We start from the raw sequence: 16,781 nt of genomic DNA on the forward strand, positions 1-16,781 counted from the left end.
TATGAATCATTAAAAACATTAGGAATTTCAGGCCTATTTGAAAACCATGCAAACAAAAAAAAAACTAAATATAAAAAAGCTAGTTAGTAATGTTTAAATATTAGATTTGAACAATTTGCTTGTAATCAGTTTGCCAATTTTCCTCTTTGATAATACAAAGACCACATTGTGAAGTCAAGTGACCAACAAAGCTCTTAAGCTTGATAAGCTTGGTCAGCAGCACAGAGACTGTTGCCAAAAGGCCTATGCCATTGTAATTTCAGTGATTTCTAGGGTAAGAAAACAATGGAAACATCTTTAGTTAATTGATTATCATACTGTATATATCCTAGAAATTATAAACCTTTTTTACACAGACATTGTATTTACTTGGAAAGTGAAAACATCAAAGCAATTACACAATATGTTTACTACATGATTCCATATAATTTATTTCATAGTTTTGATGTCTTGTGTCAGTATTATTCTACAATGTGGAAAATAGTAAAAACAGTAAAAAAGAAATACCCTTGAATCAGTAGGTGTGGCCAACCTTTTGACCTTTACTGTGTATGCATATATCTACATACAATACACCACAATGAAAAGGCAAAAACATGTTTGTGACAATTTATTGAAAGTAATAAAATGTCCAAGCTCCTGCAGAAACACACTGGTTCAAAGGGCAACCTCACATCAGCTAAACTTCTCATTGGTATTTTACTTCAAATTGGGACTTTTCAGCTGATTTATAATCATGTGACTAGAGTGGGCCTTTAAAGGTGAATTTTATTCTAAAGAGTTTATAAGAAACAGACTGGCATCCAGGCCAGACAAAAGACCCATGTTACTTATTATTGAATAAGTGTAGTCGATTTTATAATCACATAAATAAATAAATAATGTTGGCCTTCTTAATCTTGAAATTTAGGTCTAGATTTCTATCCCATTGTGATCCTATCAAATCACATAAGACACATGAAGAGAGACTGGAACTGTTACTGGTATACAAGTCATTTTGAAGCAGGTACAAGAGACACGAAGCCCCGCAGTAATTACTGATTTTATTTAGGGGGTGCTTACTGTCCCAAGCCCCATAGAGGAGTTGCCCCAAAACGAGACTGAATATTCTCACTTTTCTAGCCTTTTACGTACGTACATGTAAGAAGCTAGCCACAATATTAGTGGGCCACCATTGCGATTTCCTAGCGTCTACTAGTTTTGGTTTCAAAATAATAGTCCCCCGTTTAAAGTAATGGAAATGTATACAAATCATTCAACACATTCACTGTAAATGTCTTGGTATACCTTTTGCTAAAAGGATGTTGAATAAAAACATATTTTTTCCCAATATAAACTCATCTATTTATTAATTTTAATTACTTTAAATTATGGACCTATTATTTTGAAAGCGAAAGCAGGAAAGGCTAGGAATCCACCGCTTGCCTAGCTTCTTCTACGTCTTTTCCGCTCGCCCCAATCGCCCTGCACGGATCAGAAAAAAATATTCTCTGAGGTTGTCTCCCACTGGGGCAAACAAAATAATAGGGCGTGTCCAGTTGTTACTCGTCGTTTTACTAAACGAAATTAACTTGTACGGCTGTCATAATGTCGGGCGGTAGAAAGCCCCGTTCGGTGGCCAACCCTCTGGAATCCGTGATCACCACACCCAGTGAACGAATCTTGAGAGAATGCCACAATATATATATCAACAGCGAAAACGGTAAATAGCAAGCCACTGTTGCACATATAGTACGTTATCATTTGCTAAATAGCTACCCAAACTCGTTTTCGTTTTGCGAGTTAGGCTATTTACTTACTAAAATATCAATAATAATCATATCTGTTGTGTTCCAAAATATATAGTCATTTAGAGTTTTTTGCTTCCGATTTTTTTTACATTCTCGCGTATAATCATACGACCAACAAGCGTTTTCTGTCATTGATGTGTGCTCTTCACAAGCACTATATGTGTCCCAATGGCTCAGGTGTTTTTACAGTCGTAAAGTATGCTTTATTATGTTTCAGTGTGTATTTACTCTGAAGAAAATAAACAATATTGGTCGTACTTCTAATCTTTGTTGACCGGATCATGCACTCATTACCGAATGTAGGTTATTGTATGCTTATGTACTAATCTTATCTTAATTAGATAACATCACAGGCTACAATTAGATAAAACCAACGCTTAAAACAGACCCTCACATCACAGCTTGTAACATTTCCATCTTTCAGTTGGTTTTCAGACTCCACAAGTCAGGGTGCAAGTTAAAACAGGTGTCTTATGAAAGACTGGATTATAACACATGGCCTTGATCATTATGGTTCGTTGAATGACCTTGAGTGGAAACCTATTTTGCTTAAATCCCTCGAATCCCACTGTCCTGTAGTGGAGCCGTTTTGTTGTCTTGTGCAATGTCAAATATTTGACTACATCAAGTATCTCACACTTAGTGGGACTACCATGTTGTGTTGACCCATAACTGTCACAGTTGTTAGTGTGTAAAAGACATCTGGTCTGTATTCTCTTGTATATTTTCAGGCCTTGTCAAGATAGCGAGCAGCCTGGATCTCACGCTCCTTCCTCCACGAAAGAAAATCACTGTGATGATAATGGGGAACCACTCTGCTGGAAAGAGCTCCTTCATTAATTGGTAATAATTATATCATTTATTATTATAGAGTTCATTTATATTTGATGACTTTTTATGCCCTCTAATTTATTGGGGGTGTGAAATGACATTTCTAATGGACATAGATGTTCAGACCCCTCTGACCCTATTCTGTACTTTGCAGAAGTGACTTTGCCAGCAATCACTGCTTCAGGTCTTCTTTAGTATGTCCCTAGCAGCTTTGCACACCTGGATTTGGGCAGTTTCTCCCATTATTCCTTTCAGATCCTCTCAAGCTTCTTCAGGTTGGATGGGGAGCGTCAGTGAACTGTGATCTTCAGGTCTTCCCGTTGATGTTCAATGGGGTTCAAATCATTGGTTGGGCCACTCAAGTACATTCACTGACTTGTCCCCGAAGCCACTCCAGGCACTATTGGCTTGTTGTGCTGAAAGATGAATCTTCGCCTCCCAATCTGAAGTCCTATGTGTTAGGGACCATGTTTTCTTGAACGACCACTCTGTATTTTGTTCCATTTGTCATTTCCTCAAATCGGACCAATCTTCCAGTCAGTCTCTGAGTCGCCCCAAAATAATTTTTAATTCAGGTGGCGTGTTGTATGCCCTTTTACTCCGAAGTGCCTTTCTTGCCCAGTTACTTAGTTTGCCCGTATGGCCAACTCTAGTGAATGAGAACTTTCAACTTCAATCGACATGTGAAGGTGAATGGTATTAAAGGAAAATTAAATCCAATTTTAAATTGTGATTATGTTCAGCCAAGCCTTTTTTGCCAATCCATGTTTTGACCTATGAATGTCGGGATTTTGCTAATATGGTCAGTCTCCCCAAAAGGCTTGTCCATTTCTCCACATTCAAAGCCAGTATATAGAGTCTACTTTGGGTTATAATCTCCACCGAATGTCAACAGACATTGTTTTATTCATAATGTTTAACCATTCATCAAATGTTTTGATATAGTCCAATATTGTTGTAGTTGCTCTAATGTTGATATGCAGTATATTTCTCCCTAATGTAGACCACATTTATATTTGAAATTGCTGCCATTTCAGGTATGTGGAAGAACATATTCAGAAAACAGGTGTCGCCATTGAAACACAAGGATTTACATTTATTACAAGTGGTCGGAAAAGAGAATCTCTGACGGTAAGTTTACTTTGCCACCATTTGGTGCCATCTGTTCTGATTTCCATTTTTCACACGTTTGGTAGTATAGATTTTACCGATGAGTAATTGCACACGTCAAAAAAAATTGTCAAACCTTTTTCAAGAAGCACTGAAAAAGCTTCCATAATCAGGTCGAGAGCAACACCTCAACCAGTGTTTCTCAAATGCCGTGTTAATCTACAGATAACAGCAGCTATAACATGTAGGCTGGTCAATCTTTGCTATGTGCTCCGCAGCCTGTTCTGTCATCACTGGTGCATATTCAGGACATCACATTTGAGATCTCCAAACATTTCACAAACCATTATAAAAGGGCGAAATCTCTGTTATATAATATGACTAGTCAGTGCAGTTTTCCACAAAACACACACAAACCACGTTGTATGAAGGAAACATGCTTATGCTTTATTTGAGCTCCATGTGGTTGCACTGTAGGTGCGATGACAGTACACTTTTCTCTGTGGTCTGAAGCGATGCTTGCCTTTTTTTAAAAACACTGGCAGTGGTGATGGCTTGCTCTGCATGCTGGTCCAGCCTCAGAGGGACGGGGCCAGAGATGGGGGGGGGGGGGGGGGGGGGGGTTGAGGTGTATCTGCTGTATCATCAGGCAAGGTAACATCTCGCTCTCCCTTTCAACCTCTTTCCCCTGTCCTGGTGAAGGAGATGAAGATAAATAATAGAATTGTAATGAAGGACTGCAGTGGAAGGATTGTCTGCTATCTGCAGGAAGGGCTTAAAGCCAGGCACAGAAACTGCAGCAAAGGCCCTGGCACTGAGAGCATGTCCCCTCGCCTGGTTGTGCAAGGTGGAAGGAAGAAAACATTTTCCTAACTGGCTGGGTTCCCAGTAAGTCTACAAGTACCTGGACATTTTCTCTCTGCTTCCTCAACAGCTCACCTTTTCTTCTTCTGCAGGGAAACGCCACGCTCCATCTCTACCCACATTTCCGACCACTCCTGGAGTTTAAAGGTGATGTCTGTTTGTGGCACAGTTTGTAGTTTTCTCTGTTGCTTGCATAGTAAGATTGTTTGCCGTCTTATCTCCATAATTTATATTGAATTGTTTTATGCTTTATTCCTATTTATGGAAAAACTGTCTACCTGTAACTTAATGACAGCTTTGTGTGCTCTTGTCTATTATCCTAATGGGAATCGAATTGGTGCGCTTCAGAACCATGAATGTGTTTACCTTAGTGCAGATTTTGCATCTTTTAAGTTTGCACCCACATTTATATTTAAAATTCCCACTTAAGTGTCAATTGTGTAAATACCTTGTAATTGGGGCAAACATTAAACCAGTGCAAATATTTACTGTAGTGTGTTGATTTCTGTTTTATGACAGACAGTCTGTCTGGTTGGAGTTGAACTCTTGAGTCCCACTTTCATCTTAGATGTGCCTGTGCAATAGCTGCGTGTGACTCCAGTTGACTCAAACTCCAATATGGTGGTAATGTAGTTAAGGTAGACTATAGTATGATGCTACTTGTTAGGTGGTAACGATAATGTAGTTAATGTAGACTATACTGTGGCGGCAGTGATAATGTAGTTGATGTCAGCTGTCGTTTTGGGATACTAGGGAGGTAGTAATGAGAATGTGGTTAATGTAGTCTCCTGTATGCTTGTACTAGGTAGATGGTTACAGTAAAGTAGATGCGGTCTATGTGGGTGTGGCCAAGGTGTTTCAGGCCAGGGGAGGGCAGTGCGGCTCAGTGTAGCTCCACACTGACAGTTAGACATGTAGTAGAGAGGGAGGGAGAGAGAGAGAGTTGGCCGGGTACAGGCTGCACAGCGTACTGTATGGATCTGTGAATCACACGCCCCATCGACAGCAGTGCGGTGAAGTCAGGAGAAGAAAAGGCTGAGGAATGTCACAGCTGTTAGGGATGGAGCAGCCACTGCCCGACGGAGGAGCCACAGGCCCCTGCCTCTGCCTGTTGCGGTAGAGTCATCATGGATCGGTCCTGGATACAGCTAGCTGTTTACCTTCACATCGCCATGACACCAGCAACTCTCTCCAATCAGATGTTTCTGATGCCGGAGGATGACTCATCGAAATGCTGTTTGATATCGTTCTTCTTTGTGTTTATTGGGGTTTGTTTGTTTCCTGGCATTTAATGTCTTTTCAAGCCTATTTACTTTGGTGGTTGGTGGTACATGAGCGTACTTCTGAAGAACAGGTGTCTAATGTAATCCTCTGACTGGTAACACACTAGAGAATATTGGGCCTTCGTCTTTAATCAAACCAGTCAAACGGAGTTGTGTTCGGATGTCAAATATGATGTACGGCAACAAAATGCCACCTTAAATTCAATTATTCTGACAGTGATTGGTTTGGTCCAACTGGTTGAGTACATAAGCTTACTGTATATCAGTTTGACTAGACTGGGCTTGACCAAGACATCTTGGGGGCAATACATGAAAAACATGGATCAGTTCCCCCTGTTTATGTAATCTTATTTATTTTGATTTGAAAATGATCCTGAATCAGCAACACTCTTCCTCTGACATGCTTAATTCATACCGCCCACACCCTGTCCTGCTTTTCAGGGCTGCATTATCTTGCGGTCCTGGGTGATGCAGCGTTTTCTCTGCCTTTGGCATTTTCCCAGGGCATTGGGTGTGCTATGTGTGTGTCCTTCAGTCCGGGGCATTGGGTGTGCTATGTATGTGTCCCTCAGTCTGGGGCATTGGGTGTGCTATGTGTGTGTCCTTCAGTCCGGGGCATTGGGTGAGCTATGTATGTGTCCTTCAGTCCGGGGCATTGGGTGAGCTATGTATGTGTCCCTCAGTCCGGGGCATTGGGTATGCTATGTAAGTGTGCCTCAGTCTGGGGCATTGGGTGTGCTATGTAAGTGTGCCTCAGTCTGAGGCAGCCTGGCCACTTCTAGCTGGGCCAGAATAAAATTAGACTTTTTAACTTTTCACCCGTGCATATCAAGCAGTAGATGGGAATGACATTCTGCTATGTAAGGGTGCTATGTTGTAGATCTATGGTTTCACCTTTCAGGAGGCTTATTGGGGCAGCGTGTCTGCATATATCTGGTTATTTTGGGATGTTCTTCTTGCGTAAATGGTAGGAGCACGCGTTGTCTCCTGTCTCTCTCCTGTAGGTTGACGTCTGACTGGACCCAGCTGGAGCATAGTAATGGGGGCTGAATCTTAGTTACAGGAACTGACATGTCCCTCTGCAGTGCTAGGGGGTGGACAGGGCATGTGGGTGGAAATCCACTGAGATGTGATATCTGGCCTCTGGCAGCTGAGGAGACTGATGTGTTAGGGGACAGAACCTCCATGTGAGGAGACTGATGTGTTTAGGGGACAGAACCTCCATGTGAGGAGACTGATGTGTTTAGGGGACAGAACCTCCATGTGAGGAGACTGATGTGTTTAGGGGACAGAACCTCCATGTGAGGAGACTGATGTGTTTAGGGGACAGAACCTCCATGTGAGGAGACTGATGTGTTTAGGGGACAGAACCTCCATGTGAGGAGACTGATGTGTTAGGGGACAGAACCTCCATGTGAGGAGACTGATGTGTTAGGGGACAGAACCTCCATGTGAGGAGACTGATGTGTTAGGGGACAGAACCTCCATGTGAGGAGACTGATGTGTTTAGGGGACAGAACCTCCATGTGAGGAGACTGATGTGTTTAGGGGACAGAACCTCCATGTGAGGAGACTGATGTGTTTAGGGGACAGAACCTCCATGTGAGGAGACTGATTTGTTTAGGGGACAGAACCTCCATTTGAAGAGACTGATGTGTTAGGGGACAGAACCTCCATTTGAAGAGACTGATGTGTTAGAGGACGGAACCTCAATTTGAAGAGACTGATGTGTTAGGGGACAGGACCTCCATTTGAAGAGACTGATGTGTTAGGGGACAGAACCTCCATGTGAGGAGACTGATGTGTTAGGGGACAGAACCTCCATGTGAGGAGACTGATGTGTTAGGGGACAGAACCACCATGTGAGGAGACTGATGTGTTTAGGGGACAGAACCTCCATGTGAGGAGACTGATGTGTTAGGGGACAGAACCTTCATGTGAGGAGACTGATGTGTTAGGGGACAGAACCTCCATGTGAGGAGACTGATGTGTTAGGGGACAGAACCTCCATGTGAGGAGACTGATGTGTTAGGGGACAGAACCTCCATGTGAGGAGACTGATGTGTTAGGGGACAGAACCTCCATGTGAGGAGACTGATGTGTTTAGGGGACAGAACCTCCATGTGAGGAGACTGATGTGTTTAGGGGACAGAACCTTCATGTGAGGAGACTGATGTGTTTAGGGGACAGAACCTCCATGTGAGGAGACTGATGTGTTTAGGGGACAGAACCTCCATGTGAGGAGACTGATGTGTTTAGGGGACAGAACCTCCATGTGAGGAGACTGATGTGTTTAGGGGACAGAACCTCCATTTGAAGAGACTGATGTGTTAGGGGACAGAACCTCCATGTGAGGAGATTGATGTGTTAGGGGACAGAACCTCCATGTGAGGAGACTGATGTGTTAGGGGACAGAACCTCCATGTGAGGAGACTGATGTGTTTAGGGGACAGAACCTCCATGTGAGGAGACTGATGTGTTTAGGGGACAGAACCTCCATTTGAAGAGACTGATGTGTTAGGGGACAGAACCTCCATGTGAGGAGACTGATGTGTTAGGGGACAGAACCTCCATGTGAGGAGACTGATGTGTTAGGGGACAGAACCTCCATGTGAGGAGACTAATGTGTTAGGGGACAGAACCTCCATGTGAGGAGACTGATGTGTTTAGGGGACAGAACCTCCATGTGAGGAGACTGATGTGTTTAGGGGACAGAACCTCCATGTGAGGAGACTGATGTGTTTAGGGGACAGAACCTCCATGTGAGGAGACTGATGTGTTAGGGGACAGAACCTCCATGTGAGGAGACTGATGTGTTAGGGGACAGAACCTCCATGTGAGGAGACTGATGTGTTTAGGGGACAGAACCTCCATGTGAGGAGACTGATGTGTTAGGGGACAGAACCTCCATGTGAGGAGACTGATGTGTTTAGGGGACAGAACCTCCATGTCCATGTAGGAGAATGCAGGGAGTTATGTATTTTTCTTTGTGTGGTGTGTCATGTAACCCTCTCTATGCGTTGCTTCACAGTCGTTCTTCACTGGCTAGCTTTATGTCCTGCTTCCCACCGTAAAGCTGCCAGTTGAAGAGCTGTTGTGGGTAACTATGACAACAGACATCTCTGCTGATGGAGACAGTAAGGCATGAATCAGACCTTACGAGTCGCTCCTAGAGACATTGATGGGGTAAACTGATCTGAGTGTTTTATTCATATGATCTCTGAGTTCTCTGTTATGTTCAGGGTTTTTAGTGACATAGTGCAATAGGCTATCAACCCATGTGTACTAAAGGCTCTGGTTTAGACCAATGGGTTATTTAAATAATTTATTAACAATTATTCATAATTTCTGCAAATGTGGGGACAAGCATTTAGTTGGGTTGTAGATAGGTCTACTAGGCTGTGGGGGTGTCCTCAGTCATTCACACTGCAGATCCATGGCTAACAAATAAAACTGTCATTGGAGCTGACAGCCTTCAGCCGGTCTCTTCTTATTTATAACCACCCCAACGTCCTCCGCAGAGGATCACTGTGTGTGTGAGTGTGTGAGTGTGTGAGTGTGTGAGTGTGTGAGTGTGTGAGTGTGTGAGTGTGTGAGTGTGTGAGTGTGTGAGTGTGTGAGTGAGTGTGTGAGTGTGTGAGTGTGTGAGTGTGTGAGTGTGAGTGTGTGAGTGTGAGTGTGTGAGTGTGTGAGTGTGTGAGTGTGTGAGTGTGTGAGTGTGTGAGTGTGTGAGTGTGTGAGTGTGTGAGTGTGTGAGTGTGTGAGTGTGTGAGTGTGTGAGTGTGTGAGTGTGTGAGTGTGTGAGTGTGTGAGTGTGTGAGTGTGTGAGTGAGTGTGAGTGAGTGTGAGTGTGTGAGTGAGTGTGAGTGAGTGTGAGTGTGTGAGTGTGTGAGTGTGTGAGTGTGTGAGTGTGTGAGTGAGTGTGTGAGTGAGTGAGTGTGCAGGGTTGGGTAGGTAACTTTTTAAATGTAATCCATTACCGTTACAAGTTTCCGGTCAACATTTGTAATCAGTAACGTAACTTTTTGATTACTTTTAGATTACCCATCCCTCTAGACCCTAAACCCTTTCATGTTTCAAGAGATGTATGGTTGAGTTAATGTGGCAGAAGCATCAGTCCAGCACTGCACTGCCTATACAGATCAAGTCATATAGAGTATATTTTTATATGTAGCTCTGGTCAAGACACCTCCCGATCTAATAACTGTAAAGAGTGAGAGCCAAGAGGGAGGGATGGGTAGTGAATTGCTGGCGGCTGACACAGTTGGTGTTTGTTTCAGGTGTTACAGACTACCTGTCGGCTGAGATCTCCACCTCCAAGCAGAAGAAATTCAGCCTGGTGACGTTCGTTGACACCCCGGGCCTGGTGGATGGGGACATGGTCTATCCCTTTGATGTCAACCAAGCTATCACCTCCTTTGGTATGAGGTCATGACTCATTCCTTTCACTGGTGTTGACATCCGCGCACACCAAAAACCCTGCTCCGGTTGCATGGTCACCACTGCATCATCAGCTTGTCTGATGGTTGGGAGATGTTGGCGGGTGGAAGGTGGCAAATCAGGATTCATTTAGACCTCATTTAAAACCGTGTCGGTCATCAGTAAACTGGATTTGTGTCTATGCAGGCGAGCAGGCAGACCTGGTGTTTGTGTTCTTCGACCCCATGGGCCAGGCGCTGTGCAAACGCACGCTCAACATCGTGGAGAAGCTCAGCGAGAAGGTCGCGGACAAGTTGCGCTTCTACCTCAGCAAGGCGGACGAAGCCGGGAGAGAGACTGACAGACAGGTCAGTTAATGGACGGATGATGTTCTGTGCATTTAACCTGCGTCTCGAGCCCTCGGCAGTGACTGGAAACCTGTGTCGGATCAGAACAAATGAGGTTTTCAACTGTTATAATCACAGTATAGTATGGAATAATCCCAGTGTAGTATGGAATAATCTCAGTGTAGTATGGAATAATCTCAGTGTAGTATGGAATAATCACAGTGTAGTATGGAATAATCACAGTGTAGTATGGAATAATCTCAGTGTAGTATGGAATAATCTCAGTGTAGTATGGAATAATCTCAGTGTAGTATGGCATAATCTCAGTGTAGTATGGCATAATCTCAGTGTAGTATGGAATAATCTCAGTGTAGTATGGAATAATCTCAGTGTAGTATGGAATAATCTCAGTGTAGTATGGCATAATCTCAGTGTAGTATGGAATAATCTCAGTGTAGTATGGAATAATCTCAGTGTAGTATGGAATTTCACTGTTGGAAACTCAATACTAAATGATCTGTTGTTTTCCTACCATCAGCGTGTCATGATGCAAATAGTTCAGGAACTGTGTCGCCGACCAGGGCTGAACACATGTGGCTTTGACATGCCCACGATATACATCCCCAACCCACAAAAGGTAAGACATGGTGGACCCGGTTATACTGACCCGGTCCAATATAAAACACTAGTTCAAATAATCAGGAAGTGTTCAGTAAGCGTGGTCACCATGAACAAAGGCACAGGTTCAAATAGTAACGCTGGAGATTATATTTTCAGCTTCTACTTGACAATACATTTTGATTGTCTTGTTAGTTGATCAGTGACTAAGAGTTTTTCAAACTGTAAGTAAGTACTAAACCATATGGATGGAAAGAAATGCACATTGAAGTTGCTACTATGAAATGTCCTTTTAAGTTAGAATTTCTATGACTTATGTAGAAGATTTTGTTGAGTGTTGCTTACTGGGTTTAGTCTGGATTTATGGCTAGACTCAATCTCACAAGTTCACATGGCATTGATTGCTGTGAAACGTACATCTTCCAGATCAGGAGAGCTAATAGCTATGGATCGCTGAGAACCAAAAGAATGGCTTGCAGTGGGACAACTGGGAAAGTTATGTGCCTGCTCAGGGGGACAATAGGTTGTCAAGTGTGAGGCCTGATCAGCCTCCTCTGACATTAGCGGCGTCTTAGGATCAGTGTCTGCTGTTCGTGGATTTATGCGTCCCTCCTGCACCAACGCCTTTAGTGGAGGGAGTAAGGCTGTTAATCAGTAACACATCTGAATATTTTAGCACCACAATTTCCGGTCTTTCTCAGAGCTCCACAACTCAAATGCTTATATATATATTTTTTAGATATACCTATTACAACAAAATTCTAATTAAACTCAACTCTCTTATCAGTATCACAATGCAAAGCCTAAACCACAAAAATGTCTTCCTCAGCCGAGCCGCTGTGTGAACCAGATCGATGGAGTGTGTCAGACCATAGAGAAGACCATTGACCAGGCCGTCCAGAAGACCCTGGACCAGCTGGAGAAGGACTGTGACCTCATCTCCTCTACAATTGACAGCAAACTGTCCCAGGACAGGTGAGAGCAGTAGACGGCAGACAGGTCGTCCAGTAACTAAAATGGTGATGAGAAAGTGAGACGGTAAGACGCCGAGGAAGTGGGGACTACTGTCCAAAAGGTCCCTGAATTCCAATCCCCTCGCTGCCGAGGTGAATGCAGCCTGGGTTTTTAAGCTGTTAATAAGAATTGGTCTAATATCTATAATAACTTTATTGGTTAAATAACGGCAAAATAAAAAAGAAGAGTGAACCTGCTACTGGAGTGTTACTGCGAGTCCATAAGCAAGGCACTCATCACCATGTTATAGGACCAGGCTACTGCTCTCGTATCGCCATGAAACCCCATTGATTTGCCTGTCCATGTGTCTGTGTTCCTGCAGGGTGGACTTGAGTTTTAACAGAAGTGTTCGTCTTCACTCTTTCATCTGTTGGGCACTAGGAGTCCTCCTGCCATGTTTGTTTGTCCTGAGCTTCATCGTGAACACATTCTCACCAGAGGAGCTGGAGAGTGTCCTAGGAGAAAGGCTAGCCAATGTCCTCAGGTTTTCTACGGTTTGTCATGACCAGCCCTGACCAAGACTCATGTCCCTCTGCCTCAGTTGGGTTTTAATCATTCTGTCCTTGTCATGTCAACAGGGTGTAGTTGTCTTTCTGTGGGAGTGGATTCCTGAGGATGGACAGATACTCTTTGTGATAGTATTTATTGCACTCTGTTACATTTTATTTTTTCTTGGCAAATATTTTGCACGGTAAGCAGATTATTTTTTCCCCCACTTACAAACACATTTAAGGCTTTACTCTACTTTTTTTTTACTCTACTTTTGGGGACAAAACTATATTTTCACTAACTTGACTCTAAGTCAAACCCCTAATTCTAACCCCTAAGCCAAAAATGACCCTACAATATCATATTTCCCTTGTTTTGAATTTGTGGTTCTTACTAATATTATAAAACAAGGACACATACAGTAATTACTCTGCTTTGTCACCCTTATCAAACACATTTCAAGTTGTAATTGACAGATTTATGTGATTGTGTCTTCAGCCAAGGGAACAGGACTCTGACGAAGAAGGAGAAGAGGATCCTCACAGACTACAGTGCTTACGTCCAAAATGTTGTCAAAGCCAAGAAGGTTAGAATACACTGCGATTATTCTCATTCGGTTATTCTGTTAAAGAAGCTAAGTATTTCAGGTGTGTTGGTTACTTATATTTTTTGGGAATAAAATGTATGTTATCATTCTGAACCTGTCTCAACAGGGGAAACTATACGAAGAATATCTTGCGCAGTGTGCAACTGAATATGACTTCTGATAGTGGGAGGACCCATCGGAAATCTACACCTTCACTTTCTTATGAATTGGTTGTTTTGCAGAAGATTTCTGTGAGTAATGTAATAATCAGCCACATGGCTCACAGAATGTCCAGCGTTGCCTTTTCAACGTTTGTGTTAAGCTTTCTGGTCAGTTTAAACATTTACTGGACAGTTTTCCCTCCCTCCCAATCCCTACACACGCCACTGTTTTTAATCAGTATATGAATGATTCCAGAACCTGGAGATTGTAAACTGATTTGGTTTTCATGGTTGGTAGACCAGCCGGGACTTTTCATTTTCTGTGAAGGAATACATTACATTACGTCATTTTTATGCATTTACATTACGTCAATTCATAAAAAAGGAATTGAAAGAAATAGTGCCTTTTTTGTGCCATTTATAAAACTGTGATTGTAAGAAATAATGTCTCAAAAGCATATTTCTTATGTAATTTATTTTTAGGTTAAGTGTGTATGTATTTACACCTTAAAGCATGTATTGATCTGTTAACATGTTTAAAGCCTAAATCTTTTAAATTATTTCATAAGCTCAAAAACAAACTGCCTATTTGCCACTATTGTATGTCATTATGACACAAAGTTTTTCCTTATTGTGTTTTTGGGGGTTTCTTACCTAGTGATTTTGTAACTGGTGACAAACTGTATACAAAGTATATCTGTATACTTTGTGTATATTCTGGATAAGTAATCTGAAATCTGCGTGATGCTAATTTAATACTAATGGGTGTTGTCGACAGTGAAATTGTCAAGAGAATGCAAACAGAGATTATCATAATCATGGTGATGATGAAGTGAACCAATGCAGCAATATTTGTAGCAATTTACACCAATTTGTAGCAATATACAGACACACAACTGAATTGATAAGCCAGTATTTTTTTATTACCAATATGAAATAACAGCTAGTGCATTCTCCTGCCTCCAAAGTGTCTCTTCAGGAGAGCTGTGCCCAATATATAGAACTGTTAACACAGCACAGTCTTCCAGTATACAAAACAGTCATCCAATAGTGCCACTGGGTGTGAGAAATCAGCTTTTTATCAACTGTGAAGTAACAAGCACTGTTGCATTTTTATCTCCTTAATGTCTGATGTTGTTCTAGATGGTGTTATCTGTTTTAGGATACCATTTGTTATACACCTCATTTTTAGATCAGTGAAACTGGGAATAAAACAGATAAAATGTAAGGCTTTTAATGGGTACAGTGAGTAGAATTCTGTGTATATTTATTGTCTTCAGTTCCTGCTTTAAACTCCCATACAGTTCAGAAAACCTTCATCTTATTCTGTGTACCGGTGCTATTTTAACATTGAATTATAATTATTTTGGTCCAAAATACTTCCATTAATTTAGTTAATATCTATTATGTTTTTCTTTTCCTAGTAGTTCCTTTAGAAAATATTCAGACCCCTTAGTTTTCTCCAAATCTTTTGTAGAATTGATCATTTATTATATGTTTGCCATTAATCTATACACATTACCCAATAAAGACAAAGCAAAAACACGTTTTCTAGAAAGTTTTACCAATTTCCTGAAAATAGAATTCTGAAATATCTCATGTAGTTAGGTATTTGGAAGGTCTTTGCATTGTCAGATGGGTGATCATCTGGTCTCCCCACAATGTTAAATTATGTTCAAGACCGTGCTTTGGCTGGGATACTCAACAGCATTCACAGACATGTCCTTAAGTCCTTAAGTGTACTGTGGGTTGTTGTCATGCTAAAAGATACATCTTCACTCCAGTTTGTGGTCCTGTGCACTCTCGATCTGGTTTTCTTCAAGTACCGCCCTATATTTTGTTGTGTTCATCCTTGCCTCAATCCAGTTTCTCGCTCCTTGCAGTTGGGAAGCATCTCCATAGCATGATGCTTCCACCACCACGCTAGCCCTTGCTATTTAGGCTTAATCTTTTGATTTTGGTCTTATCAGACCAGAGAATCCTTTTCCTCATTTCCCTCAGACAGCTTGTCTTAGGCGTTCCATCCAGCCACTCTTCCATAAAGGCCTTATTGATGGAGTGCTGCATAGATGGTTGTCTTTCTGGTAGATTCTCACATTTTTGTGGAGAAACTCTGAAGCTCTGTTAGAGTGGCAATTTGGTTCTTGGTCACCTCCTTGACCAATACCCTTTTTGCCTGGTTACTTAGTTAGGCTGGATGGTCAGCTCTAGGAAGATTCATGTTGGACCTTACATAGACAGGTGAGTGCCTTTCTAAAACATGCCCAATCAAGTGAATTTGCTACAGATGGACTCCAGTGTGGGTTGATGGCAAAACATATTTTAAATCAATCATAAATTAAGTTTACACAACAAAAATGTGGAGAAAGTGAAGAGGTCTGAATACTTTCCAGTACTTCATGCTTTTAACATTTCTGCAATGTCTTACTTTGACCCTTTCATAAACAGGAGCCTAGTTGTCTTGTTGCAGTTGATTATTGTAAAAATGGTACATAAGCTTTGTAATAGAATTAATTGCATGTGTACACAATGTGTCCCTTTTTAACAACCCTACCTCAAAGAAGGCCTTATACAAACTTTTAAGTTATGCTCTAACAGCACTGTTTTTAGAACTGATTATTGAATGATCTGATTCAATCTAAGTGGTTTCCTCTGTGTATTGTTCTGTACATTCAGTATATTATCTATAACACAAATATAAAAATAATGAAAAACCACAAGGGTTATAGAAGGGCCACAATGTTAGCCTTTCTCTGGAGGGTCCGACTTCTTGCTGGCCTGCCCCGGCGGAAACCCGACTCCAAGTCCTTCTGACTTATGTCACAGCTCTCCCTGCACTTTGAGGAACGTATGTTGGGTCAGCCAGGCTAGGAAAAAGTTGGATCCTCCAGAGAAAATGTGAACGTCAGATGGCTTTTCTTAGATTAATGTTAAGAGGTTGGGACAAAAATAGCATCACAACCAGGTTGTGACCAGCTGGGACTTTTTTCATATGAATGTATTTTACAGGGATACCTTTTCATATGAATGTATTTTGTTACAAGCATGACGACAATCTTAAAACCAAGTAAATCGTTTTAAGATTGTTTTATACTCCAGTGGGGTTCTCTCTAATTAAGCCACAACATTAGGTCCTAATCCTTGAAAGGGAAACTCTGAACTGATTGTGATTATTATTCTCTACCCATTTTTCCTTGTTTTTCAATAAACACCCTCTAGGACCCTAACCAGTAAACCTGTGTTTGTTCCCTGTGTCTCGCCCAGTTATT

At 41.8% G+C, this 16,781-nt stretch overlaps 1 protein-coding gene across 1 annotated transcript; it reads left to right on the plus strand.

Annotated features, from left to right (window-relative positions):
• Positions 1–1,457: 1,457 nt before the first annotated feature.
• si:dkey-98f17.5 (uncharacterized protein LOC569123 homolog) lies at positions 1,458–14,740 on the plus strand. Its single transcript, XM_010876733.4, has 12 exons — positions 1,458–1,702; positions 2,522–2,633; positions 3,659–3,752; positions 4,688–4,742; positions 10,159–10,299; positions 10,505–10,665; positions 11,183–11,281; positions 12,092–12,237; positions 12,599–12,770; positions 12,855–12,967; positions 13,264–13,351; positions 13,479–14,740. Exons 1-12 carry the CDS (start codon positions 1,588–1,590, stop codon positions 13,530–13,532), a joined length of 1,350 nt encoding a protein of 449 aa, XP_010875035.1. The 5' UTR covers positions 1,458–1,587; the 3' UTR covers positions 13,533–14,740.
• Positions 14,741–16,781: the final 2,041 nt, after the last annotated feature.

This window comes from Esox lucius, chromosome 13 (assembly GCF_011004845.1).
Source record: "Esox lucius isolate fEsoLuc1 chromosome 13, fEsoLuc1.pri, whole genome shotgun sequence".
Classification (NCBI taxonomy): Eukaryota; Metazoa; Chordata; class Actinopteri; order Esociformes; family Esocidae; genus Esox; species Esox lucius.